The sequence below is a fragment of the Mya arenaria genome, chromosome 2 (genome assembly GCF_026914265.1).
Source record: "Mya arenaria isolate MELC-2E11 chromosome 2, ASM2691426v1".
NCBI lineage: Eukaryota > Metazoa > Mollusca > Bivalvia > Myida > Myidae > Mya > Mya arenaria.
The window spans coordinates 24,812,984-24,836,053 of record NC_069123.1 but is presented as its reverse complement, the minus strand read 5'-3'; the positions used below and the strand labels follow the sequence as shown (position 1 = coordinate 24,836,053).

Below are 23,070 nucleotides of genomic sequence, written 5' to 3'. Positions count from 1 at the left end.
GTATACCTCTATTTACCAGTGAAAGTCGTCCCTTAACCAGTATACGGGCATAAGTAATTGTTAATTACCACTACCCAAGGTACTGAAATTCTACACCAGGAATGCGAAGCGCAAACTATGTACAATTTCAACTACGAAGGAAGTGGGTGAAGTAACTGTATTATAAGGTATTGTGGTATATATAGCATGTATATATAGGAATATTTATGTAATTTATCCACACGCTAATTATTGCACAGAAAGGGCTCTACTTAAAACTGTTATTGAATGCATACACATATAACAAAGAAAACTCTCTCAAGAAGTTGACTTGTATGCTAAATGTTTACATGTGTATAATAATAGTGCATTGTACAAAATTCACAAATTTTTAGAATGAGGAAACAGTATATTTTTGGAATGTATTCGAATAGTAAATACTGGTTTGCAACAATAACATTTGTTAAAGCGATTACTGGTATGTGTTATTCGTCTTATTCAAAGGTTAACACATGTAGACATGCTAGTATAGAGGCATTAGCGGCAACAATGAGACAGTTATAAATAATTAGGTTTACATAACCGTTTATTCAGTATTTGCCTGGTGCAGATAAAAAATAAACAATAACTATTACATAAATTACCTTCAGATTTTCTGTACATACAATTAAGTAAATTTCAAGTTATTTGCCAATTCTGCACAGTTTAGACTTTGTCATGAAAAAGAATTGTGAAAATTAAACTCTTGCAAAATTACTAGTAATCAATCTACTTTGTATTCTAACAAATTGTATGTTAGTAGCATTTTTGAATAAAGTTATTTCAATTACTTTTATGAACAAACACCAGACAGCAACTGACATTCCATTTTTACAACTTTTTTGAAAAAGAATTGTGAAAATTAAACTCTTGCAAAATTACTAGTAATCAATCTACTTTGTATTCTAACAAATTGTATGTTAGTAGCATTTTTGAATAAAGTTATTTCAATTACTTTTATGAACAAACACCAGACAGCAACTGACATTCCATTTTTACAACTTTTTTTTTTGTCTTGGAAAAAGCAAATTTTTGCATAAATATCTGCAAACCAATGATGTAAGACTGCTGACAAAAGATCAGTTTGCAGATTTTCATATTTCCGTTCGAAAAGTTATGTTTTATGGCTTAAACCATTACTAACAGTTTAAGACAAATGCATAAAACATTAATTTTTGAACTCAAATATAAAAAATCTGCGATATAATTTTTTGTCAGCAGTCTTATATAACTGGTTTCAATGGATTTTCGCAAAAATTGGCTTGTTCCAAGACAAAAAATAAAAAAAGTTGTCAAAACATTCAATCTGTGAGAGTGCAGCTTTGAAAGAAAATAAGCTGTTTTCAAACAAAGTTCCTACCCATAAATTGTGCCAAGGTGAATAATTTACTAATAACTTTAAAATGCCACATGATGAACACTTCAAATAATTAAAGTAGATAAATTGGAACACTAGTGTAAAATAATCTCAATTTAATCACACTATATGGTTTGCTATGAACACAGGCAAGAAAAAATGCAACTTTTGGGATTTAATTTATCAAAAGCATACATGCCATACCCCTGCTGGGGGAAAAATACCCTGGAATTGCAATCCATCCCTCTAGTAAAGTATCTTACTGTAATTAAGAATTTCTATCTTGTTGCTAGATTATTATAAGAGGTGAACCCCTATACAAGTGGATAACTTAAGCATTATCTTAGTCTAGCCTTTTTTCTATACTCTTACATACATGAAGTTATATTCGCTTTGAAGATTCTAGAAATTTTGATTTCGAGTCTCCATTTTCAATTTAAGTGAATTGATTATCAATACAGTTATGAATATAACATGGCTTGTTATTAACATTTCGTTGGGTGCATGTTCCCAAAAAGTTCCCAATTTACTGTAATACTAGAAAAAAATCACAGTAAGCATATAATAATACTCTTACTATCAAGGCAAGAATTATTAGTCTTGGCAAATATGTGTATTGTCATTGGTGACAATGTATGAAGTTTCGGACCTTCATTTGTACTCATACGTTAACAATGCCACCAAGGCAAAGACAATTGCTCAACTTTTGTCTGTGAAAAGTGAAAAGCTAAAACTAGATAGCCACTGCATCACAAGGCACTCAAAATACATCACAGCAAGAAAAGTTGTACTTAAAAATTGAAATTAAATCAAAATAACTAAATTTACAATCATTCAACATAACCAAAGTTTTCAGAAAGTTTCATCAACATTTTGTTCATAAGCAGCTAAGGGAAGAAAACAATGATCTATCAAGTAAACCAAGAGCTGAAACATAAAATAATTGTACAAAAAAACTATATGCTTAACAAGAGCGCAACAAAGCGTTGCAAATAATTGTTTGTGTTATTTTCCTCAAAAAAGGAACATAGATTTAACTCAACAAATGTTAAAGCCAAAGTTACAGGCATTGCTGTACATGTGCCTATTGTCTCTGGAAATATGTGCACCAAGTTTCATTTAAATATGTTGGACAGTTTTCGAGTTACCGTCAAAGTTAAAGTTTTTACACTCTGATGGTGACAGCTAATTGAAGGCTATAACAATACCTCAACAATTTTTTCTCGAAAAACAAACAAACTAAAAATAACACAACATACATATAACATCATAACTATAAACCATGTTCACAACTATGTATTTGAGCCAATAACAGGGACATACATTCACAAGTTAAACAGCATTTTGTGTAATTATCATATAGCTCATTTTTTTAAATAATTAAGCACCATTGCATTTGAATCAGTATACAAGCAGTATTTGAATATAAAACACCATTATATAACCAGTTTTTGATACATATACCAGTACTGTACATAAGATTCAAATTAGAATATATTATTAAATATTATTATATTTAAGGCTGTTAATACTTATATACAAAAATGATGTAAAATAACATTAGTATTACATTTATTCAGCATACAAATAAATTTTCATGAAACAAATGTTTTATGCTCTTAAATTTTAGTGGAGAAAAGAACTAAAACGGAAAACAAAAATTAGTATTGGAAGATATTTTACAGAAACATTTTCATTCAGTATAATTAACTACAGTATCCAATAAAAATCATGTTTTTTGTATGGTATTTCTTACTTTGCATAGTCATAGTGGAAAACAGACAGAAAATACCAATCCTAAATAGGTTGAGCATGAGGGATTCAAACTCCAAGCAGGATTATGGTGCTTTAACACCTTTGTTGCCATTTTTTCCAAAGAAATAAGTATCTATTTCATTGTTAAATGTATGACAAGATATTTTCATATTTTGTTCTTTTCATTTTTATAACCATAGAATTATTTGAGTATTTCGTCTGATATTTTATCCTAGAATCGATAAAATTTGTCAATTTCAAATACATAATGAGTGCCGTTGAGAGAAAGCCAACGCTCCTTTGTTTTGTTGTTGTTGTTTTTTATCAAGCAAGAGGGTCATACATGTACATGTACATGTAGACAATTATTAGAGTAAGAATTATTGGCCGTTATTCATCTGTGAATTATATCTGGCAACATGTGTACCAAGTTTCATTTGAAAGGTTTTTGAGTTATGGCCAAGTTCAAAGTGTTTGCACTACAATGACAGCAACACCAATGATGACACCAGCAACAACACCTAGGCAATGACAATAACCTGAATTTTATTTTTTTAACAGCTTTAAGCTAAAAATATCATGCCTGTACCAAATATTGTCATGTCACAATCATATCAAAGGGAGCTAACTCTTTTCTGGGTACAAGGGAGGTAACTTGTCTTTAATGTCCCCATACTGCATCTGGTAAGTCTGAATTGTTTTCTGGAGCTCTAAAACCTTCTGCACAGCTTCTGCTCTGCTAGATTTCTCCTCATCTAGCTTAACACATAGTTCATTTACTTGAGCTTTATGCCTGTTTTCTAAATTTGTAATATGTTCGTCATATCTGTTTTGAATTTTTCTCATTTCGTCACTAAGATTTTTCACCCTTGCATCAGATTTTGCCTTTGAGGCATTTAGATTGTCATACTTTGCTTTCAATGTGTTATTCTCAGCAGTGAGAGTGTCAAGTTTTTGCTGAAGTTCAAGCACTAATGTATTTGGTTCACTGTCAGAATTTCTTGATGAACTTCGCATGGAGTTTCTATGGCAAACATCATTGGTAGAGCCATCTAAGGAATTCGAAGAGTTACTCAATTCAGAGCTTATCGAGTCGTTACTTGTAGTATGGCCTACACTGGAGTGATTTCTCATGTACTTTTTTCGCAGTGGAGGTATAGGCTTACGTTCATCAACATAAACTGACCTAGGAGCTGGTCTCGGGACCTTTACAAAGTCTTCGCTTTGTCTTGAAGGGTCTAACACACCCTCTTGTTGGCTTTCACTTTGGTTCTCTAAATTGGTGCTTTGAAACTGCTGAAGCAGGTTAGTATCGGTGCAGAATGATCTCCCTTGTCGATCACCTTTCTGGTCAATGATAATGGACGACAAATCGTCCATTGCTGACATGGGCTGAACGAGCTTGAGTTTTTCTACTTCCTCGTTTTCATCTAATCTAAGCAAATCGTCTACAGCTACATTCACTGATTTCCTCCCATCATCGAACTCTACTGAAAATATTTTGTCGTCATAGTTAATCATCATGTAGGCAAGTTGTTCCGATATATCGGCCGTAGTCAACATGAACACTTCTGGGTTATCATCCATTTGCGGATGACGAATGATATTTGGCCCAAACACTCTAGCAAGATTTTGCACAGTCATTTTATTAATAGATGTATTATCAGCTACTCTGTGCAAAAATGCGCACAAATATTTCAAGCAATTGTAATTATCACGCGGAATGTCAGTCATTAGTGTACGCAGTAACTCAACTTCCTCGTTTCGCGTATTCTTAGCCTTGTTACCCTGGTAACGCATTGCAATGTTCATAAACTCCTGGTATTTGTTGTATGGAATAAGGCACTCTGGAAGCTCTCTGAAGTACTGTTTTATCAATGAGGCTACAGAATGGATATCAGCATCTTCCTCTTCAAGGTCGAAAGTTTCACCCTCGTCAAATCGGTCTTTCAGGTCTCTGACCAGTAGCATTCTTCCTGGGAGTCTGAAAAAATATTGAATTTACTTTAAATCTTAAAAATAAAGAGTTTCAAAGAATAATGATGTTGATGAGAAGATTTGAATTTCTTTTCTTTTCAGAAACTAGAACAGAAAACATTGTTCTAGTACAACTGTTATAAGTATTTTTGGTTAATTTACAAATGAGCTAGCCTTTTTTTATGACAAATTTGTGCTTTGTTATAAACCTTTAACTCAAAGACTTCCATAGAATAAACTTAAGTCTGCAATCTGCCTTGATGATGGTAAGAAAAAACAACTAGCCTAGGAATGTGATGTTATAAACTAGATGCCCGTTGAATGAGCTATAAACACAACATAATGCTCTTCCATGCAATTGCAATTCAGAATAACATGGAGTCAAAGTAAAGATACGGCCTGGACAAGGTTCAGTTCAGACATACAGACAGACATACTTATGTACATATGTGGAGCCTGTGACACTCCGCATCATCATGGTCAACCTTCATAGCAATATGTTTGAAAATCCTATAACTCATGGTCAAGATACAGCCTGGACAAGGATAATTTCAACCTTTGACCTCTAAATGCGACCTTTGAGCAACAGACCTGGGTCTTGTACGCGATGCACCATCTCATCATCATAAATCTTCATGCCAAAGTGTTTCAAAAATCCTATGATGCATGGTCAAGATACAGCCATGACAAAGACCATTTTAACATTTGACCTCTAAGAGTGACGTTGACCATTGAGATACAGACCTGAGTCTTGTGTTCAACATGCTTCCTCATCATGATAAACCTTATAAATGTTTTGAAAATTTTATAATGCATAGAAACAGCACGGTCAAGTCCTGACAGACAGACAGATGCACTGACCCACACACATACACGTAACTGCCATTGTGACAACTATGTCTCGATCTCGCGCACAGAGACACCAATGCCATGACCATAACTCAACCCTTTCTTGGAAACCAGCCCTACTAAAAACCAAAAGAGAACCCACCTGAAGATGCCTTCTATCTCCAGACCATATTTAGTAAGGAACTCTATACATGATTCTACGATGTATGGCACCTTACGATCACTTCTTGTTCGCTCAAACTCCATTGTCTCTGCCAAACTGTTCCCAAATATTGCTGCAATGTTGGAAATGTTATTGTTTGTTTGAAGTTTTAACTAAAAATGAAATATTAAATACAGTTAAACAATCAGAAAGCCATCAAAATAATAATAATCTAGATCAATATATTTTCTGCAGACATCAACATAGTTTAATTTGTGCCAGTTAACAGCAACATTTGATCCAGTTTACAATGTAAGTTTTTGATATTTTAATTATTTATGAGAAAAAAAGAACACTTTTTTACATCAATGTCCATTTCTTTAATTTTTAAATTTCCCTAAAATAGCAAAAACTTTGGTCATGCCTAAGTGATGAAAAAAATCAAACAAGAAATGCTGCAATGCAACAAAACCAGGTTTTCAATGTTTTTTATTTTTATTTTTAGTGACCTTGACCTTGACCCAAGGGGCTCAAAACACATCCAGTGAAAGGTCGCCCGAACTCTCACTAAAGGTCTCCATAAACTCTTTCTAAATACATAGTCAAGATATGTCAAACCTAACTCAAGTTATTCAGTTTCAACTGGTTTTTTTTTCTATTTTTAGTAACAGTGACCTAGACCCTAAGGGCCCCAAATGCAATCCCATGAAAGGTCTTTATAAACTCTTCCTAAAACCAAAGTTTAGGCAAAATATGTCAACCCTAGCTTAAGTTATTCAGTTTCAACAGTTTTCTATTTCTAATAACAGTGACCTTGACCCTAGGGGCCAAAAACACAATCCCATGAAAGGCCTTCATAAATACTACCTTATATCATGTTTAGTCAAGATATGTCAACCCTAGCTAAAGATATTTAGTTTCAACTGTTTTTCTATTTTTAATAAAACAGTGACGTTGATCTTGACCCAAGCGGCCTGAAACACAATCCCATGAAAGATCTCCATAAATTCTTCCTAAATACCAAGTTTAGTGAAGATATGTCCGCCCTGACTAAAATTATTCAGTTTCAACTGTTTTTCTATTTCAGTAACAGTGACCTTGACCTTGACCCTAGGAGCCAAAACACAATCCAATGAAAGGTCTCCAAAAACTCTTCCTATGCACAAAGTTAGGTCAAGTTATGTTGACCCTGATGAAAGTTATTCAGTTTCATAGGTAAGTTTGACGCCTCTCGCCCAGCCACCCATTCGCTGGAACAACTATGTACGTCTTTCTAATAACCAGCTTTCACTTTGTGAAAACCTGTTTAAAAAAAACTTCAATAAATAAAACTGCAATGGCTATGATCAAGCTTTGTTTGCAATAGTGACCAATCTACTTTCACTTAAGTTTAATAACTGCAATGATAAATCAAGTTTTATTTCAAAGATGTTGAATCACATTTTCTTTCATATCTGTTATCAAAGTATTTCCAAAGATTTTTTTTAACTGAAAATTTATTTACTCAATAGGGTGAAACTTCTTTTTTTCACTTCCACCTTTGTGCCAACTTTATTCCCCCAACCGTATGAAGCATTTTATTCACCTCCCCTTTGGGAAAAATGTTTTTACCAAATGAGATTAAACATTTTATTCACCTCCCCTTCAGGCAAAATGTTTTCACCAAATGAGATTAAACATTTTATTCACCTCCCCTTCAGGCAAAATGTTTTTACCAAATGAGATTAAACATTTTATTCACCTCCCCTTCGGGCAAAATGTTTTTACCGAATGAGATTAATCATTTTATTCACCTCCCCTTTGGGCAAAATGTTTTTTCACTGAATGAGATTAAACATTTTTTTCACCTCCCCTTTGGGCAAAATGTTTTTACTGAATGAGATAAAACATTTTATTCACCTCCCCCTTTGTTTGCAAACATGACTTTACGAATGGCCCTGATCCAGTCTTGCCGTTCCTCATCCGTTGCTGCTGACAACAGAAAGGTCTCATGGTTGGGTGCCATTTTCATAGCTGGCATCGTCTTACCTGTAATAAGATGCTAAACAATGCTTATTAAATTCTCATTTTTTGATGATTTGAAATAAATAAAGAAACAATTATTTACTGCTTATTAAACCCATTTCCCATTGTTAAAAGTGCAGGTTTCTAAATTACTATGATGAAGACAGTATCAATGTGACCTTAGTAAAAATTTAAATTGTTGGTAAAAACAACAATTTTATAATGTAAATAATTGTTCAAGGAAATAAAAACCAGTTTTTCATAATAAATCATCTTAATTAAAATTCACAACTTTTTAAATTATCAATTACATTTTTTTATACAGTTATGTTCTGTCCTCTGCACAATATGCATACTGTAAGTGCGCAATATTAATCCATCCATCAGGGCATGCAAAAGTATTATAATACCGGTATGTGTTCTCGTATAATGTGAATATATGTGTCCTTATGTAAACATACATGCACCATTACATATAGCCAATTGATATGACGCTGAAATCTGATTATGACACCACCCTCACCCCCTCCAAGACCACAAATCCTCCTAAATATTTAACTATTATAATAACAAATGAAAAGCTCAAACTCATGTCCATGTACACATTTGTCCAGGGTTATATCTTGTGAGTACTAATCGCTTTAACTTATATGAATATTCCTATCCGTGGAGTCAGCGTCATGTCAATTGCCGGAAATACTTTATTTTTGTAAGCTCTCTTGAAATACATGCAGACTATAATATGCTAACTAAGCGTGCAGTGATTGGAAGTGTTTCGCTAACAAAAATGGAGTTTGGGCTGAGGCTATAAGCAGCAATACCCATTTATCACATTGTGACATTGAACCTTTTCACCAAACTATCTTTTTTGTCCTTGCAACTTGTTATAATAATTGTTATACCTTCAACACTCATTATTTCCAAGACACATATTTGTGACATTATTAATTAGCAAATATGAGTCCATAGAAAGAAGTCATATAGCAAAGAAAAAACTGTAATTTATGCATTAAAGCGCTCTGGAAGGAAATTAGTCCTAATGTAAACAAGAGGGCCAAATGGCCCTGAATCGCTCACCTGTCATATATTGCACATTCTTCCATTATATACAAATATTGAAAACCTAAGCCTATGAACACGGGGCGTGGCCAATTTTGACCCCAGGGCTAAAGTTTGAACAATCTTAATAGTGGTCCGATAAACGATGCTTCATACCAAATATCTAAGGCCTTCGCCTTTTGGTTTCGGAGAAGAAGATTTTTTAAGTTTTCATCATATACATATATCAGGAAACCCATGACCGCCCGGGTGGGGCCATTTTTTGTCCCCAGGGCCAAAGATTGAACAATATTGGTACAAGTCAACTAGATGATATATCATGCCAAATATCTAAGCTCTTGTCACTACTTGATTTTACGTGTGTATCTATATATGTATATTTGTTATTAATTGTTGTATGTGGCCCATATTGAAAATTGGAATGTGTACTAAATATTATGTTATCCAGTTTAAATTAAGACGTTACTTGTCTTTGTGAGTTCGGAGAAGATTTTTTAAGTTTTCACAATAACACATATAGAGATAACCCATCAGCCCCGGGGTGTGGCCAATTTTGACCCCTTTGTAGAGGTCCACTAGACAATGAATCATGCCAAATATCTAAGCTCTAAGCCACGTAAGTTCAGAGGAGATGATTTTTGAAGTTTTCACTATAAACATATAGAGAAAACCCATGACCCCCAAGGGGGCGGGGCCAATTTTGACCCCAAGGCCATAATTTGAACAATCTTTGTAGAGGTCCACTAGACGATGAATCATGCCAAATATCTTCGCTCTAGTCCAAGTAAGTTCAGAGGAGAAGATTTTTGAAGTTTTAACTATAAACATATAGAGAAAACCCTAACCCCCCGGGGCGGGGCCAATTTTGACCCCAAGGCCATAATTTGAACAATCTTTGTAGAGGTCCACTAGACGATGAATCATGCCAAATATCTAAGCTCTAAGCAACGTAAGTTCAGAGGAGATTTTTGATTTTTTTTACTATAAAAATATAGAGAAAACCCATGACCCCCCAGGGGCGGGGCCAATTTTGACCCCAGGGCCATAATTTGAACAATCTTTGTAGAGGTCCACTAGACGATAAATTATGCCGAATATCTAAGCTCTAGTCCAAGTAAGTTAAGAGGAGAAGATTTTTGAAGTTTTAACTATAAACATATCAAGTATACCCATGACCCCCCGGGGCGGGGCCAATTTTGACCCCAAGGCCATAATTTGAACAAACTTTGTAGAGGTCCACTAAACAATGAATCATGCCAAATATCTAAGCTCTAAGCCACGTAAGTTAAGAGGAGATGATTTTTGAAGTTTTCACTATAAACATATAGAGAAAACCCATGACCCCCCAAGGGGGCGGGGCCAATTTTGACCCCAAGGCCATAATTTGAACAATCTTTGTAAAGGTCCACTAGACGATGAATCATGCCAAATATCTAAGCTCTAGTCCCAGTAAGTTCAGAGGAGAAGATTTTTGAAGTTTTAACTATAAACATATAGAGAATACCCATGACCCCCCAAGGGGCCAATTTTGACCCCAGGGCCATAATTTGAACAAACTTTGTAGAGGTCCACTAGACGATGAATCATGCCAAATATCGAAGCTCTAGGCCAAGTAAGTTCAGAGGAGAAGATTTTTTAAGTTTTCACTATAAACATATAGAGAAAACCCATGACCCCCCGGGGCGGGGCCAATTTTGACCCAAGGGCCATAATTTGAACAATCTTGGTAGAGGACCATTTGGTGATCCTACCTACCATATATCAACGGCCTAAGCCTTGTGGTTTGGGAGAAGAAGTTTTTTAAAGTTTTTTCTTTAGGTTGCCATGGCAACCAGAGTTCTGCATGGAATTGAATTCTTTGAACAACTTTGATAGAAGACCACCCAAGGAACATCCCTATGAAGTTTTATTAATATTTGCCCAGCGGTTAAGGAGGAGATGTCTTTTAAGTAAATTGTTGACGGACGACGCACGCCGGACGCCGGACAAAAGGCGATCACAAAAGCTCACCTTGTCACAAAGTGACAGGTGAGCTAAAAATGAGTGATACTTCACCAAATAATTTCTAAACAGATATGTTTGCCTCGATATAGTTAATAATTATGGACATTTTTTTTAATATGATGAAAAAAACTGCAATGTACCATTTTTTGTCAACAAAAATTCAAAGCTGTTGACAGGTCACATATATTTACATTTTATTATATTACGGTATCATATGCTGCTTTAAGTTTTTGCATTAAATAAAAAAAATCATATCTTGAAACTATGAACTTTATGAAATTTTTATTTAAATAAATCTATTTGAAAATAAACTCAAAGCATCACCTTCTTAAAGACAGCTGAACAAAAAAAAGACATTCTAATGCCATTCTCACAGATACAGTTTTAAGCCTAGTTATTCCACGAAATTGGTATACATGTGTAACTTATCCATTTCCAAATTGAACTATCTAGGTGTAAAAATGTGGCAACAGAAGTTATACGTAAAAGGCTTTCCCCGATAAATGTCACTAAAACACCTCTCTCTTTTTTCAGTCAGCAAACCTCTGCATGCAGATGGACCAGAAGCCTGAGGGCAGGGGTACAGATTTGCAAGCCAGGCAAAATGTTATATTATATCTTGAGAACAACAAATGAGTTACTTCAGTTCTAAAAGTAAAAGCTCTTTTAAAAGCTCTTTTGTATTGATCACTTAACTTGAAAATTGGTTAAGGACCTTGACGGCAAGGCAAAGAGACAATTACTATCATTCATTTAGTAAGAAATTTAGCGCCCAACTACAAGACAAGTTACTACATGTTTACAGAAACTAAGTGTTGTGTAAACTGTGAATGACTCACAAGGGCGGAGCAAGAAAGCTGACCTTTATTATTCATTAAAAAATTTTGTACACAGTATGTTCTAAATGACTTAAATAACAACATGTTTTCAGTACTTGTGTTAAAATGAATGATGAAACCAAATCTGTTTAGTCCGATCTTGCTGACTTATTGATACTGGATAGGCGATTTTATTGGCTGAAAATGTAGGTAACAATCACTAATCTAACATCTGTGATGAACATCAAGACTAACTATTTCTCTAATGTGTAACTAAAATTGGACACTAAATTCTTTACAAAATTAACAATATCCATTCATTCAGTGGTTAGGTGTTTTGAATCGTGGGATTGTACATAATATAATTCACATGCATTTGTTGTACTCAAGACTGCCAGTAGGGAGCACTGACATGAAATTATGATTATAACATGTGCATGCCTTTTGTATTGCTCAAAACTAAATCATCTTAAAAATGCATTGATCACATATAAGGAAGTGGTGGTTGGTGGTATCAGCAAATATTGTTGACAATGACACTGATATCCCAGTTTGTAAACAATAATCTGCAGGTGGCCCAGTGATAAAGACTCCTAGGAGTGTTTTTTTACCCATGTTAAAAATCTCTCTAAGGTATGAAACTACTCCTCAGTACTGGTCAAGTGCCTTTTATATTTATAGTAACTGTCACCATGACCTTTACCATTGACCTATCAACCCCAACATCAATAGCGGTCATCTGCTGACCATGAACAATATGCATACCAAGGTGACCTTGACCTTTGACCCTAAATCAATTTTGGTCATCTAATGACCATAACAAATGTGAATACCAAGTTATAGACTCTACTTTACCATTGACCTAGTGCATACCAAGTTTAGATTCTAAACCAAGTCATTTAAAAGATTTTTAATTGGAAACAGAAGTGTTCCACAGCCGCAAACACCACCAGCCAAAATAATCCCTATGTATGTGTCTGCCATGCTAATCAGCTGACACAAAACTCTCATTTTTGAATTTAGTGACCTTATGCATGCAATTCTGAGCAATAACAATGGCAGCTTGACAGTGCTCCCTGTTTTGTTTCCAAACCAAAGCTCGTACTTTTATAGCTGAGTGATTTACTGCGATGGATGGCATAAACTTCTGAAATACATAACCACAGTCTGCCAATAGCATGCCATATAAGACATCAAACACAGTGGTTTACTTTCCCGTGACATACAGTTATCACTACCACGTGAATTCAATCAAGAAGTGTTTTTTTTCTTTTATTTACCGGTAAAATTATATTATTATTTTCAACTTTGAAAACAACATTATATACATATAATGCAACTTTAATAAAATTGCATCAATGAGTAAAGATATGTTTTTCAAAAATCCAGCTATTTTCGTTCGTGGTGTTAGAGATTATCTGTGCTTGTCAAGGGAGATCACTGTGAAGGAAATTGTTAAGATATTAGTTCACAAAATCATTGGCAAACCTGTTGGATGGGAACAAAATCAAGGGATAAGAAAGGCTCAGAATGTTGTTTGAAAGATAAAAGGTACATGTTGTAGAAGTTCATATATAGTTTCAGTACATTTGTGTTTAAGATTGAACAAAAAGACAAAACCAAGTTGGTGTTACTTATCATTGCAAACGTTGGATTAGAAGAAGTATTTAATAAGAGATTGCACGTTCAAAATATTGCTTCATACTGACTAACAAGGACAGTTAATTCTTGCAACCTTTTTTCGTGTGTAGAAAATCAATAAAATCAAATACATATGTGTTGAAGAAGGGTCCTTTGTAGGCTAAAAATAAATCTGAAGTCATTGTCGGATATCCCCAATACTCTATTGCGATATGCTCTTTTGTGTACAGCAACTTGGTTAAGAAAATCAATGCGGAAATATGCACAGACACTTATAATAATGTATCAATTGTAGGAAAGGTATTCTCATTAAACTAAATTAAATTAAACTCATTCCGCGTTGTCATTACAAACTTTAAAAATCCACTTCAACCACTCGCCTATGGAGACATCTGACAATAAAGGGTTATTGAAGAGTATTTAACTGTAACATGCCATTTCATTGGAAGAAGAGTTGTCTCCCCTGCCTCATGCATATTCATGAAAACGAGATTTTGTCAGTCAATTTTCACACAGTATGTATAAGTGTAATTGAAGAAAGCATCGTGGTTTCCAACAATGACCTGAAGTATGAAATTAGAAGTTCCAGTTACCTGAGACTGTAATATAATTTTAATACAGTTATAAATTGTTTTTTATTGATTTTCCTGGAAAAAAGGTTTAGGAAATTAGTGACCATATCAAGCACACTGAAGCACACATATAAAACAATACAAGGTCATTCACAGACAGAATTAGTCAAATACAACCACATAAATATAACAGAACGGAAACATTCTATTCAGAAACGCTACTTTCCAAAAACACAAAATAACATAACAAAATGCCTTTCCTATTTTACCTCAATTTAGATATTTTTCTCGTTGGGTGCCAATATTTTACAATGGCGCAGCGCGCAGAAGTAACACATCTCTATTGTGTTTTAGTTGTGAAAGGAGCATAACTCAACAAATTTTAAAGCTAGAGTTCTGGACCAAGCTATGCATGTGCATATCTTGTACCAAGTTTCATTTGAATATCTTGAGCTGCTGCACTTAAAGTGACACTCTTATCTAAAATCATAACATACACATGTATAACAAACATACATTTTGAGTGATAAACCTTTAACTATTTACTAAATAATGCATTTATGGAAAATATTAATTACTTATAACAAGATTGTAACCATGTATTTAAAAGCTGAAAATGCAAAAATATTAAATGATTGCTGAGTGCTAAAAGATTTACTGCCTTCTATTATCGTCTCATACGTTAGAAATACCGTGTTTTCTGCATCTTTCTTCCAAATTAGACTCACTTTCCTTCATACGAATCATTAATTTGGATATTTATTTACCTTTTTGGTATATGAAGACAATAATATTAATATTAATTAATTATTAAATGTGGAAAATCTTATTTGGCAGTAAAGGTGCATCTTTAATTACGAAGCTGACAAATCAGGTGATGAACAAATGAACAAATAAGCTAAACATGTAAATGGTAACAAAGCATAATGTACATGTATTGGCAAAATTAAATTAGAAGTTAAGATATTGAACAAGAAAGACAAAAAACACTTAAACAAGAGGGATGAGCAGCAAACACACACTTAGTATTGCAGTAATAGTTAGATGACATGAAGTGAAATATTAATGACTTAGAATGGGCGGAGTGAGGCGAGCGAACGAGTCTTTCTTTATCATTAAGAATTCACTTCATGTAATCTAACTGACTTAGAATACCACCTCATTAGCTGATACATTGTCGACACTAAATCTGACACAGGGAATGTGTATCAGATGATTGGCAGTAGGCGGACCATTAAAGCTGCACTCTCACAGATTGAACGTTTTGACAACTTTATTTTTTGTCCCGGAACGAGTCAATTTTTGCGAAAATCCATGAAAGCCAGTGATATAAGACTGCTGACAAAAAATCAGATCTGAGAATTTCATATTTAAGTTCAAAAATTGATGTTTTATGCATTTTTACAGTTAGTAATGGTTTAAGCCATAAAACATTAATTTTCGATAGGAAATATGAAAATCTGCGATCTGATTTTTTGTCAGCAGTCTTATATCATTGGTTTGCAGATATTTACGCAAAACTTTGCTCTTTCCAAGACAAAAAATTAAAAAGTTGTCAAAACTGTGAATCTGTGAGAGTGCAGCTTTAAACACGCACAAAAGTTGAAAATCATAATGATTAAGCCTACTACTTAATGGTCCCCTGTCTGCAATCTCATTGACTGAAAATGTAGGTACAGTATTCTAATCAAACAAGGAACATAACTCTATTACAGCAAGAATTATGGGCCTTGCTTATAGGCGTATATTGTCTCTGTGCAACATGTGTACTAAGTTTCATGTAAAAGACTTCCAAACGTTTTTTTTTATTTTCTTGTCAAAGTTTGAGTTTTAGAATGCCAATGACAACAACGCTGAGGAAAAAGTTACCATGGCTATCCAAAACAGCAATTATTTTTCTTTAAAAAATAAAATATGAAAAACAGACAAGCTAGTAAAAGCATATGATTTAAAGCTAAAACAGAATAATTATGATACATTACACAAACTTAATGCATTAAAATATGCATTTATTGTGGTAAGAGCTTAATTTGAATTATTTTTTAGGTGCACTTAACATTAAAGGAAATAAACAATTTAACTTGTAAAATAATATTAAACTATAATATGCATGACGCTAAAGTAGAGCAACATTAGAATCTAGCATGAAACTGGAGTTTGCATTTTTGTGTGGGCCAATTAGAATGAAGAATTTTTCAAATTGTCTTTGCATTAATTTTACATGGATTGTTTCTGACAGACGCACCAAAGAACACCAAATCAGTAAGAGTCCAATTTTTAACCGCCTGCCCATTCTCTTTTTTTGTAGATGGTCAAAATTGATCTCTTTCATAAAACTACATAGACTGTAGTTTGAACCAAATTTTGTTGGGGTAAATAATGCTCTCATCTAAAACATACATGTAAATCTAAGAATGAATTGCTGTAAGTTACAAGTATAGAAAAAAAATCATTAGTGTTAGAAATAACAAGAAACCTCACTGCATAAACCAGGTTTTCAATGATTAACTGAAGTACTTTTTAATGAGATTCAGTTTTTTTTAGTAACAGTAACCGTGTTCAAAAATGCAATCTGATGAAAGTCCTCCTACATACCAAGTTTGGTCACAATATGACAACCCTAACTAAAGTTATTCAGTCTCAACTGTTTTGTTTTTTCAACAACAGTGACCTTGACTCTAGGGGTCCCAAACGCAATCCCATGAATGGTCTCCATAAAGACTTTCTATATACCAAGTTTGGTCACAACATGTCAATCCCATTAAACTGAAGTTATTTAATACCAACTATTTTTGTCTTTTTAGTTACAGTGGCCTTGACCTTGACCATAGGGGCCCCAAACCCAACTCTATGAAAAGTCTCTATAAACAATTCCTGTATTACTAGTTTGGTCTCAATATGTCAAACCTAATTAAAATTATTTGATATATAAAATTGACGCCATACTCCCACTCGCCGACCCGCCAGTCCTAACCACGACGTACATCATTGTGATAACCAGGTGAATTTCGTGAAAAGCTGGTTAAAAATCCAAGTGAGTCTACTAAAACAAAACAAACTATTTCAAGAAAATTAAATAAAGTCCACAACAAGTTAATATTATAACTCAAAGTAAAATACCTCAACTAATTACCTTGAGAACACCTATGAATGGTTAACTCTTTTTCCGCTGAATTACAATCAGTATACCAACATGTAAATACTACACAATCATGTTGTATAAGGAACAGTGGTTGAAATATCAACTTTGGATGAATAAGCTTTGACTCTTACACAAGTGCTTGGCATCAATTAAAAATAACAAGCCATGCTATATAAATCGAGAATTTCAGCAAGCCCGACAAGCATTTCACCAGTGCAAGCTTGCGCTACTTTCAACCATTGCAGTAATTATATAGTAACAAAAAACCAACATTGATTCCGAATTAAGGGAGTTTGGAAATATAAAAACAACGAAGTATGAAAATGTAAAAGTTACTCGAATATCATAAGTTCATGTTACAGATTTAACATTATTAAACAAAAGATACATAATTAAAGAAGAGTATTCAAGAAAGTTATATTACATGACACGAGGCATTTCCAAGATACTGAATACATCTTGATTAAAATGCATTAAAGATATAAACAGGTCATAGCTATCCCTAGTACCAAATATTACCATGTTTTTGTTCAACCTGTTTAAAGATTTTAACTGAAAAATGAAAATAAAAATTCGGAATGTTACACTACACTTTCATCTATTTTAAATACCTTAAAAACTTAAAGATTAGTACAGAACTGATAACCTAATTATGCAATATCATTGTTCAGACATAAAAAATAATCACTAATTCAAAGGGTCTTTGGTTCAATTATACAAAGTAACAATGCAAAAAGAACTGATACACACCTTCAAAAATGCTTTCTAGATATATATGATATAATTCAGTGAGCACTCAATACTTTAAATTTAACTTCTTGTTTAAAATCAAAGCTTTTATCTTACTTGTACTATATTTGTGAGTGTTTTCTGATTTCTTCCATTCAATAATTCTCATATCAGAATGGTAACACCAGCAGGCAGAGCTTCCCGTGCAATATGTAGCATGATTACAATGCCATTCACTTATACACATACTAGTTATTGAACGTTGTCCTTGACAACATGGTACAAAACAGTTAATTCACCAACTACCCTCGTGATTTAAATCTATGATTTCGCTAACTCAGGTGATTGATGCACTAACTATAGCTAAGCAAGACTGTTGTAACTCAGCCAAATATTTGGTTTTGAACGAATCAAAGATTTGTGCAAAGAGTATGTACCTGGAATTAGCTCCAACAAGAACTTGTCAGGTTCCTCTGGATTGGCGGGATGCTGAATAATCTTGTTTCCAGGGAGATATATCATTCCTAGGGGTCGCACATCATCTTCCTTTTGGAAGTAGAACAGGTAGTCCCCATTGAGAACGAACCAGCGACGATGCCAAGTCTTGACCATGCCACCCTGTTTCCGGAGCCATCCTGATTTGAACAACGCGCCTCCCACTCCTTTCATTGACATCCTGAAGAGTACACATGCAATACAGTGTGAATAGTTTGATAATAGTTTGATAACGACTGTGAATTTACAACTTGTTGAAAACTTGAAGTACTGTTCTTTTATCTGATTGAAATGATTTAGCATGCCAGGAAATGATATGTAAAAATGTAAATGCACTTGTAAATTTAACTACAAATATACAGCAAGCATTTTAAAGAACCTTAACAGGATTAGTGTGTATTTCTTTTATAAATTTAATAAAAAAAAATCAAAATCAGAAAAAAAAATAAAAAAATATTAAACTTCATTTTAAAACCTTCACAAGCTATTTTCACTATGCTGGAAGTTTGAGATATGTTATCATAAGTCACCGAGTAACAGTTATTGTTATTTTTGCTTAACTAAATCTTAGTCAATCCAATTGTATAGTAAAACAAAAAATAAATAATAACTTTCTTTAGTGTTGATGTGACTATCTCTCTATTAGCCAAGCTGCATAGTAGTCCACTTAATGAAATAAAAAAATGGTTAAAATGAATGAAACAAAAAAAATGGTTATAATGAACTGTGGTGGTTATTTTCGTCAGATAATTAATTTTCTAAATGATTACATTAGGATACATCTGGTGATACCATTAGCAGAGACATGAGCACAAATAATAGGCACCCAGAAATCAACATCATATTCAAAAGAGAAACATGCATGTCATTGCAGTTAGATTAAGTTCATTTTCTTTTCTTTATACCTCATTAAAAACAAATACTTAATTAAGCTCATTGCAATATGGCAAAAAATCTATTTCTCAAACTCAATGAAAGTCCAGTGAAAGCACTTTAACTAGAAAAGCCGCAATGAGACAAAACCAGGTTTTTTATGTTGGCAATCAAAAATTAAAGCCAATGAATTTCTTGTATAATTTAGGACAAAGTAGCAGCCAAAAGTAATTGGGTGAAAAACATTCCAAGTTACAGTGAACTTGACCTTGACCACACTCCCCTCAAAGTCAATCTCAAGCTAGCTCCTCACAAAGGCTACTTACACACCAACTTTCATTAATATCCATTAATTCTTACCTAAGTTATTGGGCTTTTTTTCTATTTTTAGCAACAGTGACCTTGACCCCACACCCTCTCAAGTTCAATCCCAAGCTTGCTCTACACATAAACTACCCACACACAACTTCCATCAATTCTTACATAAGTTATTGGGTGGAAACCATTGTCTGTCTGCCCGCCCGCCCAACAACACCCTTAAATAAGATCTAAAAACTCTTAAAGAAGTAAATATAAAGCTTATTTTAGAAAAACAAAAATAGTGAGTTTACCTGGTTAAAAATTACAACTGAAAAGTAAAGGAAAATTTAGGAAACAAAGGTAGAGACACTTGTACATTTGCTAAAAAGCAGAAAGAATGTGTACAGAAAATGTATCTACATATAAAAGAAATAGCAGACATATCTCACATAGGGTCATTTATTTGTATAAGGTGAGATACTTTTATATTACTCAAATGACAATGCATATATAATAAAATATCAGAATCACACAAAAACAAGGAAGCATCACTGATAACCTTATGACACGAATACATGTATATAATACATCAGAGGCATGAACATAAGGATAATGAGATCAAGACAACCCTTCCTGTATGTGTGTTTATGTACTATTACCTGTTATACATGATTGTTTGCTGCTGCAGAAATAAGAACCATATACAGCATTCAGCAATTTTGTATGTCAAAGAAACTCATGCCCACAAGAATGTGTTGTTGTATTTTTATAATCAAAGAACCAAGCTGCTGACAAAGGGTATGTGACAGGAAAGAAATACATGTAATATAATATCACATATGATTATTATGCAAGGGTCAGTTTTGTGCAGGTGAAATGTTTATACATACACTGTAAACCATGTATGCACTTGGTTACCTAATTTCTGACCATTTGTTGACTGCCTGGGGGTCACCTATTTTGTCAGATCCTTTAGACTTTAGATGTCTGATATTAGATGCCATGGCTGAAAACTTAGCCATTGAATCCATCTTGCCTACAAAAATAAAACCAGCACACATATTTAAAAAAAACTATTATTAAAAAACATACTTATAATTATTTACTAAGAAAGTTTGCAATACTTTCACCATATTTTCATAGTGGAAAAGGGCATTATAATTGAAAAGATGGATGTACATGTACCAAATGCTGACTCTCATTCACCATTTAATTAACACTTATCTATAGGACATGCTTATCCAATGAATAACTTTGGCCACCTCTGACAATCAACCTCCAAAATGTGCCGAATTACGGACACTACGGACCATGGACATTACGGACCAGACATTACGGACCAGATTTAGGGACACTACGGACCAGATTTAAGGACATTACGGACCATCTTCAGAAACTTACAGACCATGATTTAAACAATGTTTAAAACTGGCAATTTCTGTTGCCTTAATTAGTGTTTATAAGTTATAATTGTACCAGCAATAATCGGCGGTATTTTACAAAAGAAACAAACATTATACTGACAACCTTTAATTGGCAATCATGAAAGTGTGAAAACCCATTGTGATGGCGCACTTTCACTGAACCTTTCAATTACAACAGATGAAACGGAAAACAAACAAATTTGACGATCCAAAGTTTAATTCAGACTCACGCAATCGATCACATATGAAAACATTAAAATTCACATTTACAAATATACACATAAGTTGTATGTAAAATTATAAATCAATGCATAATTATCTCAATTATATTATATATTTTGTTCTTAAACAAAACATGAGTAATGTTTAATTCATGGTACGAAATGTTCTGAAATATGGTACATTGTAAGATAAAACATATTTCGTTCATTATTATTCACATTGTTATAATAATTTATTAAAAATACATTGATGTTTAACATTGGAATTTAACAGGATTTTTCACAGTTACATTAAAGATAATTGTCATACTGAGCACTCAAATTCAAGTATTTACTAACAAATTTAAGACCAATGAGTGAATAAATTAAAAAAAAATTGTTTAAAAACATTATAAATCATGGTCCGTAAGTTTCTGAATATGGTCCGTAATGTCCCTAAATCTGGTCCGTAGTGTCCCTAAATCTGATCCGTAATGTCTGGTCCGTAATGTCCATGGTCCGTAGTGTCTGTGACCCAATGTGCCCAGGCAGAGCATGTCTCCTATTCCTGTCATGCTAATTCATAAACAAAATAAGAGCACAGTGGAGCAAACGAAAAAGCTTTTCAGTTCTTTTTCAGTTGATAAAAGGGCATATCACAACAATTTTAAAAGCAAGAGTTATCATATCATCCAGGTTAAAGCATCATTTCCTAATAAATCTGTATTTGATATCTTCTAAAGTGTCTCTAAATTGAATCGTTAATATGCATTTTTCTGCATGGTTTCTTGTATCTTAGTATATGGTATAATTCTAGGAGCTCTACTATAGATTCATTGTATACATGTAGTATATGTGCAAACTAATAAATATTTTCAATAAAATAAATTAAGACCTATACGGAAAATCAGTAGGTGCAAGCAGGAAAAGTGCCACTTAAATCTTCCGCTGTCAAAGGTTTGAGCCACGAACAAAGTGCACTTTTTCTCACAGTGTTAATGTTACTTTACTGATGTCAGGAGTGCCTGTATTTGGAGCAGGACTTTTCAACCTCAAGACTTTTCAACCCCTTCTCAAAACAAATACTTTTCAACCTATTTCAAAGACTTTTCAACACCTACCAGACATGGGTTTGAGCCTCACACAGGAAGCCTTTACCTGTTTCCCCTTGGATTACTTTAATTCACTAACACTATTTTGATATTTGGTGATCCATATTTCATGGGTCTTACAGTCAGCACCTACACTCACTAGATTCAAGGGGGTTACATTTTGCTTATTCATTTTTTTTATTCGGAAATTATCCTCAAGCAATTATCCTTCCTCTTTCAATTTATTGTCATTCAATCACTCAATAACACGGTTGTTAATAAATACAATTAAGTTTTAGTTTATGCCACTCGATGATATTCCAATGCAAAAATACTCGTTTTGAATGTGTTTGACATATACCTGCAATGGTTCACTGCTGCAAAGGATGCCGATGCATAAAATGCTACAAACTTCCAAAATACATTGTTTTTCTTCTATCTGTCAATTTTCTTTCCCTATTTCCGGGTGTGTAGTACGCAAAATTACGTGACGTCAGACATCCTTGAATTTTGATTTCCTTTTATATATGAATTTGAAGCATATGGATGTTTGCGCATTTATGCTATGAAACAATTTAAAACAAATAAACATTAGTTTGAACTTCTTTTAATTCTCTCGC

At 33.6% G+C, this 23,070-nt stretch overlaps 1 protein-coding gene across 6 annotated transcripts; it reads right to left on the bottom strand.

Moving 5' to 3' along the window:
- Positions 1-697: 697 nt before the first annotated feature.
- Positions 698-22,915, bottom strand: LOC128204312 (rho GTPase-activating protein 24-like). 6 transcript variants are annotated; one of them, XM_052905727.1, is made up of 8 exons: positions 22,812-22,915; positions 20,654-20,771; positions 18,505-18,743; positions 17,330-17,365; positions 13,089-13,130; positions 7,998-8,126; positions 6,099-6,231; positions 698-5,114 (listed from the first exon to the last, which is right to left on the bottom strand). In XM_052905727.1, the coding sequence occupies exons 2-8, from the start codon at positions 20,764-20,766 to the stop codon at positions 3,755-3,757; spliced, it is 2,052 nt and encodes a 683-aa protein (XP_052761687.1). In that variant the 5' UTR covers positions 20,767-20,771; positions 22,812-22,915; the 3' UTR covers positions 698-3,754. The 6 variants fall into 6 exon arrangements, with proteins under 6 accessions (XP_052761687.1, XP_052761710.1, XP_052761702.1 ...); XM_052905750.1 differs by lacking the exons at positions 13,089-13,130; positions 17,330-17,365 and adding an exon at positions 17,858-17,890; XM_052905742.1 differs by lacking the exon at positions 13,089-13,130.
- Positions 22,916-23,070: the final 155 nt, after the last annotated feature.